This window comes from Porites lutea, chromosome 4, assembly GCF_958299795.1.
Source record: "Porites lutea chromosome 4, jaPorLute2.1, whole genome shotgun sequence".
NCBI lineage: Eukaryota > Metazoa > Cnidaria > Anthozoa > Scleractinia > Poritidae > Porites > Porites lutea.
Window position 1 is genome coordinate 1,240,001 of NC_133204.1, and position 8,183 is coordinate 1,248,183.

Below are 8,183 nucleotides of genomic sequence, written 5' to 3' on the forward strand. Positions count from 1 at the left end.
GAATCGTAAGATTCGAAACCGCCGGTCTTGCTTGTAAACTTATATTTAACTACACACATTATGTAGTGGCTGAAAGAAGCCAGTCAATTGATTGGTAATAAAGCAACATGCTAATGGTATTGAAAAATATTGAGCTTTAAAATACTCTCCTCTGATATTAAAACTACAAGTGACATTTATAAAGCGATTGAGTTTTACGAACGACATTCAAAGGACACAGCATCATAATGTATTTAAATCATGCTTAGACGTGATAAATTCCCAAAACCAGTGTCAGATCTGGATATCTTTTTAAAACGACTACGTGCTGTGTACAGTTAAACATTGTTCTCTGAGATCGCGTAAACCTAAACTTTACGGAGATATGAAAAGCAGTTACTCTAAGATAACAGCAGCTATGGAAAAATTATTATATTTTTGAGTAGACATATCTGATAAACGGGCTACAAATTCAACAGGAATACGCGCGAACTGAATAAATTGTCTGTTGAACATTTTAAAGGTTCTGCTCAACTTACACAATTTTCCTTTGCTGAACAAAAACTGTACCGAGCCGTATCTTGGTCCGCTATATAGAAGCGATATCATCGTTCAAATTTTAAACTGTAAGATCCCTGAAAGAAGTCTCCTCAATGGAACAATATATAAAAGGTTTCAAAGGTTTTACGCCGGTGAAGATGTGCGGCCTGTCACCTCTTGCAAGTTTTTACTTTAAGGACAGGCAATTTATATTCAACAACTTAACATTTACGATTTTCGTTGCATTTTATTTTCTGCTTTTCAGCCTCAATTCACACGCCCTTTGCAGGGGCGGATCTAGGGGGAGGGTGCAGAGGGTGCGCCCCCCCCCAGACGATCTGCAGTTTTCTAACACAACTGGTATTCTGCAAAAAAAAACTATGTGGTTTATTGGTGTTGAAGTAGAGCAAGAGACTCTTAGAATTCCATTTAAAACTCATCATTTCACTTACCTTTCGGGGAATAGCGTTTGTGATTTTTCTCCTTCACGTGCTTCTCCCGATTGAATGAAGGAGGTCGAATTCAAAAAAAGATATCTGTCGATCAAATCAGTTAGACTTTCTGCGTCTCCTTTGTGGACTGCAAAACAGTAATTTTCCGAAAAGCGAACGTTATCAAAATTTCCTTGAAGAAATACAATCTCTTTTTCCCTTACTTCGTCCACGGAGGACTTCATAATTGGCGCTTGAAAACCTTGATCTCGCCCGTCTGGTTTTCCCGCCAGATTGCGAAAATGTGACATAAATAAGGTCAAAAAGTCGACCGGAAACGTCCCGACAAGAAGCTCGATCATTTAACCGGAAGTCTCTCTTCATTTTCCCAAACTACCGCTGACTTCTTCATTGAACACCGAAAACTCAGCCTCCCTCTACGCCCGTGGGAAATTGTCACCCTTCTTGGGTTCTTGGGACACCAACATGGCGGATAGTAAGGTTGCTAGGAAACCAAGTTACGTGAGTGAAAACACTCTATAGACTACATATTGATCCATTTTCCAGAGGGTAAAGTCCAATCCAAACTACCTCGAGGCTTTTGGACGAAGGTGCCGTGAAGAAAATGGCGCGCCACTTAGTTGTTCTGTTCTCGCTTTTGTCAGTTGGCTTATTTTGCCACTCGAGCAGCGAAGAAGTAACCAAATGCATCGATGGCCCTTATCATAAGGATAAACCTTCCCCAGAAGGACCCGATTATGTTGAATGCTACTCTTGGAGAGACAAGAGCTGTTGTACGGCCGATTTCACTGCAGAATTGCAACGCAACAGGGTAGAGGTCCTGTATAACTTCTCATGGAATCATTGCAAGAATTTGTCTCAGGTAAGGTTTACTATCAGAGACACCTTTTGGTTTCTTACGGAGGTTTTGCGCTGGCGCCCGGAGCTGACGCAACTAAACAACACGATTGCCCACGTGTATCGTTCAGGGACTTGATATCCGCGTTGATCGCGTATACTTACACAACAACAGCTCGATGACCTCGTTAACTAAACAAGAGATAGGGAATTTTGATTTTTTTTCGTTGTTTATCTTGAAAGGCACTCTTGACCTAGTCGGATTTGTAGTAGAATGACATAGGCTGCGCGGCCAGTAGTGTGAGCTCTGCTATAAGTATTACAACTCGACATATTTTAATATGCGCATATATTATGGTGAAGACAAAAATGCAAAAAAACGCAGAGATGTTTTGTTTTTAGTTAATCGCTGATGAAAAAAAAAACAAGTTTTGCAAATAGGAACGGCAATGCAAGCGACTACCATTCACGTGTCAGGTGATCTGCAAACAATTCCTCTAAGAATCTATCCTCACAGAGCACTTATGTAAAGCAGGCTCTGATAGTGTATTTTAAGACCTGATGAATTGTCAGTGTTTAGATAAAGTTATTAATTCATTCGTTCAACCTGAGCGGTTTTGGTCTCTTCAGAGTAGAAAATGGCATGCCTTTATAGCTCTTGTTATGCGTATTTTAATTACCCTGCAGAGGCTGCCATTTGCCTTTGTCGCACGCGAAAAAAGAAACTCTTTAGAGGCGTAAGCGCGTAGGCTATTACTATTCTCGAGAACCATTGTTCAGATTAACCCATGGACCTTTCAAGTTATTTTACACAGTTAGAGAGAGTCACGTCTTCGCGTCATGACGTGCACCCATGCACTAAACAGGTATTGAATGCGGTTCTTGTGATATGCCGAAAAATCAAGGTCGGGGAGACCGCGACCTTGATTATTCCGGGTATCACAAGAACCGAATCCAATAATTGATTTTATTATACAATGTTTGAAGAAAATAAGGACAAAAAACACCGAGCCATGTTTTAATGGCTGTGTACCAAATGCCCCTGCAATCGTGGACAAAATAAAATGGAACAGCAAACCCCCATCCCCCCCAAGGCAAGGATGAAGGCGCGCGAAGGGCAAAAACGCGCCATTTTCCCATCCTTGATTTGGGGGGGAGGGGGGGTCTAGGTTTTCCATTTATTTTGTCCAAGATTGCAATCTTGGACAAAATAAAATGGAACAGCAAACCCCCATCCCCCCAAGGCAAGGATGAAGGCGCGCGAAGGACAAAAACGCACCATTTTCCCACCCTTGATTTGGGGGGGAGGGAGTGTCTAGGTTTTCCATTTATTTTGTCCAAGATTGTGGCTCTTGTGATTCTGTCATTGCTCTTGGAAATCATGCTTTGAGCTAGCAACCTGGCTTATCTGTAGGTTGTACTGATTTCGAACATTTACTTAAGGCTCTCATCTTATGAGAAGATGGATATTGAGTACAGTGTACTATAAAAACGAATTTTTGGACTCCAGTCAAACTATTAACATTATAAAAAACGGGCGTGATTTGCGGTCACGACTTAATGAACTCTTTTTCAAAGATCGTTTTGCATCGCACACTGATTTGTATAAATTCTAACGTTCCCGAACATACTGTATAATACCAGTCAAGAGCCTATCAAGGAGAATAACCTTTCAGACGTTGTTTCAACGAATTTTTCCAGCCCAGAGTATTTTTGTACCCACCCCCACCCCCTTGCTCTTGTGGTCAATAAACCCCCCTCTTTTTTTATTTTCTCACGAGCGCTCAGCGATCTCTAAAGAGAAAATAAATACTATAATAGAGGGACTGTAAACAGGCTCCTAGGGTTTTAGAGGCTTTTCTTGGGTGGTTAGACCTGTCCTCTAGCAGGATATGTCAAAAATGCGCATATTCTACTTTGATCGTGAGACTTTTGTCTCTTGCTCGCTTACCGTAAACTTCCACTTAAAATCCACCCACTTATATCCCCCCACCCCCTAGTTATAGGCTCATTTGCATTTACCAGTAAACAAAAAAGGTACACCCGGTTATAAGTCCCTCTCGAGCTCTAGCTTGTGTTAAAATGAATTCCATTTTTTACGACGTTTTGAAGCTTAAAGAGCGAGTAAATTCAAAAAGTATTTTGATTTTGATTAGCATAGCCTGGGAGCAAGCGTTCCTATTTGGACAAGCGAAACCAGCCGCGCGACAACGCGCGAGCGAGCGGCGAAGCCGCGAGGGGCTTCAGCCGCTCCATGCTTTTGCGTCTCCTCTCGCGTGTCTACTTTTCACGATATACTTCAAATGGAGAGCTTGCTCGCAGGTTAGATTAGCACTGCTTTGTAGCCCCCACCATTTATAAGCCCTTCTAAAGTTGTATAAGCTCAGGGCTTATGAGCGTTCAGTCGTGATCATCGGTTTGCGGCTATTTTAATCTATAATAATTAAATTGTAACTAAGACACAATTATATTTGTTATTTCCGCATGATGACATATTCGACAGGATTGCGTGCATTTGAATGAGGGATTACGACTAGCTAGGGGACAATTTGTAAAATGTCTATCCTAAAGGCTGGGCGGAAATCCCACTGGCGTGCATTTCCGGACGTACCATTTACATTATAATTATGGTTACATTTGTTTAAAATCCCGTAGAAGTGAAATGTTTGTTAAGAATACTGTCACAGCCGGTTTATTTTTCTTTCTCTTAGGAATGTGAGAAGTTTATTAAAAATGAAGAATGCTTCTGGTCTTGTGAACCCAACCTCATTAAGTGGCACGTTGGTGGGGGAGGCGTGAAAATGGTGCCTATATGCGCCAAATACTGTGATGAATGGTTTGACGCCTGCAAATCGGACTACACATGCGTCCAAGACTGGTTCGGGGGTTTTAATATTACCAACAGTATCTACAGTTGTCCAACCGATTCCTCCTGCCGCACTTTTCAAGAGGTCAGTAATGATTTTGTGTTCGTCAGGGGTTTAGTTTCTGCCAAAGCAGTCCAAGCCCAGTGCGTTACATTGGATTTTTCGTGAAACTTATGCAACCTCAGCCTGAGAAAACATCTGACATTTCGCGACGCTACCACTGGTTTCGGAAACTTTTGGTGGCGTTGGCCGTCTCTGGCTAATGCTACCTTAAAAGTTGACGCAGATTAAAGAATACCCCATTCAAAGTAATTATCGAAGGAAATCACTTGTGGGTTAATCTTGATGCTGAACAGAGTTTCATACTCGCAGAGGATTTTGTCAAAGAGAGCTGTTTTGGCTTGATTTCACAACCGAAGTCGCGAGGTGATAAGAGTTAAGATGATTCTCGCATTTTTCGACCGCCAAGTTTAAGAATTTTTTGAGAACACTTAAAAGTTCTGCGCCTCTACAGTGTAACAGACGCAGTGTCCAAGGTAAAAATTAAGCGTAGTCACTAAAACATGGAACGACCTACAACCACCTAAAACCACCTAAAACCACCTACAACCACCTCAAAAAAATTCAACAACCACCTACAACCATCTACAACCACCTCAAAAAAATTCAACAACCACCTACAACCATCTACAACCACCTCAAAAACATCTACAACCACTCGCAAACAATCTAAAACCATCTAAAACAAGGTATAAATGTCTCAAATAAGGCGAGACGACAACATGTCACGTACATGAAATACGAGAATCGAACAAAACATCCACTTCCCCCCAAAATCTTACTCTCCCTGGTCCCTTGTATCATCAACCATTAAGCTTAACACAAAACTTCCACCGCACTGTCCTCTTATGTTGCAAACTGCAAACGTGACCGCAAGCCCGAGGTCAGGTGACATTTTGCGGTTTGTCGTTTCCCATGAAAAACGTGATGCTAAAGGTCTCTATTATGTAAACAAATGAAACGTCAACCAAACGTCTCACTGGTACCCAGGGTAGAAAAAGCCAAATCAAGTCAGTCTTTCGACTACGAGTTTGTTATTTTATTTTATTATTTTTTGTGACTTGATAGTTCATTTTGTAAAGTTCTTTAAGTCTTTTAATATACTTAGCATGATCTCGCATTTCATTTCGTGACTTCAGCCAATGGTTGATGATACAAGGGACCAGGGAGAGTAAGATTTTGGGGGGAAGCGGATGTTTTGTTCGATTCTCGTATTTCATGTATGTGACATGTTGTCGTCTCGCCTTATTTGAGACATTTTATACCTTGTTTTAGATGGTTTTAGATTGTTTGCGAGTGGTTGTAGATGTTTTTGAGGTGGTTGTAGATGGTTGTAGGTGGTTGTTGAATTTTTTTGAGGTGGTTGTAGATGGTTGTAGGTGGTTGTTGAATTTTTTTGAGGTGGTTGTAGATGGTTGTAGGTGGTTTTAGGTGGTTTTAGGTGGTTGTAGGTCGTTCCATGTTTTAGTGACTACGAAAAATTAAGAAGAAATAATATTGCTGCAACAATTACACTCTCTTTAGTTATCTTGTCTTGCCCGCAGATATTTTTATGTATCGGCATCTGCTTTGAAGAGATTTTACACTACGTGGGTAGTTTCGAAAACGAAGCACTCAAAAACGAAGACCGAAGCACGAAGCACGCAAATCTCGAAAACTAAGCACCCAAAACTCGAAAACGAAGCACCTTATTTCGAAAACGAAGCACCCAAATCTCGAAAACGAAGCACCCAAAACTCGAAAACGAAGCACCCTAGATCGAAAACGAAGAACCCAAAATCTCGAAAACAAAGCACCCAAAACTCGAAAACGAAGCACTCAAAACTCGAAAACGAAGACCCCTAAATCTCGAAAACGAAGCACCCAAAACTCGAAACCTCTGTAGGTTTAATAAGTGCAACTTTACGTCTTATATGACGCAATCCGAATCAGGTAGAGTCCACAAAATCCATCCAAAGGTTTTATAACCAACTGTTTCACTGAACGTTTCTTTATAGGATATCCTGTATTAATTTTATTATTAGTCTCGCTATACTTGATACATCTTACCTTAATATGCATTTTCTCGGTACACATACATGTTTATGTAGACTTCAAAACTGTCCGTCAGCAGATTTTGGCGTATTCAAGTACGCGTGAGCAGTAACACAAAAGGTCTGAAACGAGGCTGAAAACGGAGTGTGAGGCTCACGCGTATTACTCTTACGCCACGCTTTACCGACTTCTTTACTGATTTTAAGAAAAAAAAACCGATTGTTTTGCAGTCTAACATATTGGGTATCTATGACACTGCGTGATCAGATCAGATCAGATCCAGGCAGAATTTGTTCTAGGATAACAGCCTGGGACCAGGCTCTATGGTGGGGAACAGGAGAATTCGTTATTGTACTTGATTCCTGCTGTATTAGCATTGGTCTCATGTTTATAAAGGACAGACCGGTTTCGAGTTTTTGGGTGCTTCGTTTTCGATCTAGGGTGCTTCGTTTTCGAGATTTAGGGGTCTTCGTTTTCGAGTTTTGGGTGCTTCGTTTTCGAGATAGGGTGCTTCGTTTTCGATTTAGGGTGCTTCGTTTTCGAGATTTGGGTGCTTCGTTTTCGAGATTTGGGTGCTTCGTGCTTCGGTCTTCGTTTTCGAGTGCTTCGTTTTCGAAACTACCGTATTCGTTCCCGTTTAGCTGTTGTTATCTTAGTTGACTGTAAATTATTTTTCATTTTTGTCTTTGTAGATCTACAAGAATGGCGAAGGCTTGTGTAACACAATGTGGGCGCAATCGTTTTATTACGAAAAAAGTGACAACTGCATGGTGATGGAGTTCGCTCCCGGCAATAACCCTAACGATGTTGTAACAAAACCGCCAACCGCTTCAGCGTCGCGCTTCTCCACATTTATTCATCCCGTGCTGATGTTTTCTCTGCTGAAGATTTTCTAGGAGAGCTTATCCAGTCAATGCGAATTCTAGAAGCTAGTGTTTTTTTCGAATTTATTTGGTTTTGTAATTTTCCCAGTAATAACACGCTTTCATGCCTGCACCCTGACCAGAATCAAATGAATGGTTGTATTTATGCACCAATTAAATTATTTTCTTACTAATACATTGAAAACGCATTTTCCAGACTGTTTTACGTCCTTTTTAAATCATACGAGAATCGATCGGCAAAGACGTGGGTTATTTGATACTAAGCCGAACCTGTAACCACGGTAACCTGAAATAAGAAACAAACAGCTTTCTAACAGTTCACAGTCAAATAATGAAAATAAGGTTCCGTCCACACGTATCCGTTTTTGTTTGAAAACGGAGATTCTTTCCCTTCGGTTTGGCCTGTCGTCCAGACGTTTTCGGTGAAAACGGTCACCGAAAACGCATCTTTGTCCCCAGAGTGAAGATTTTTTAAAATGCTGTTCACGCGTGGACCGTCGAAAACGGAGGTTTTCGAATACGATGATGTA

General features: G+C 41.1%; 1 protein-coding gene across 1 annotated transcript; it reads left to right on the forward strand.

Annotated features, from left to right (window-relative positions):
* Positions 1–1,570: 1,570 nt before the first annotated feature.
* On the forward strand, positions 1,571–7,848 carry LOC140933888 (riboflavin-binding protein-like). Its single transcript, XM_073383557.1, has 3 exons — positions 1,571–1,833; positions 4,520–4,759; positions 7,462–7,848. Exons 1-3 carry the CDS (start codon positions 1,576–1,578, stop codon positions 7,663–7,665), a joined length of 702 nt encoding a protein of 233 aa, XP_073239658.1. The 5' UTR covers positions 1,571–1,575; the 3' UTR covers positions 7,666–7,848.
* The last annotated feature ends 335 nt before the right edge of the window (positions 7,849–8,183 follow it).

Excerpts from the sequence above, each read along its gene's own strand:
- LOC140933888 (XM_073383557.1), top strand. The coding sequence starts at position 1,576 with ATGGCGCGCCACTTAGTTGTTCTGTTCTCGCTTTTGTCAGTTGGCTTA. Across the intron at positions 1,834-4,519 it reads ATTGCAAGAATTTGTCTCAG|GAATGTGAGAAGTTTATTAA; the intron begins GTAAGGTTTACT and ends TCTTTCTCTTAG. Across the intron at positions 4,760-7,461 it reads CCTGCCGCACTTTTCAAGAG|ATCTACAAGAATGGCGAAGG; the intron begins GTCAGTAATGAT and ends TTGTCTTTGTAG.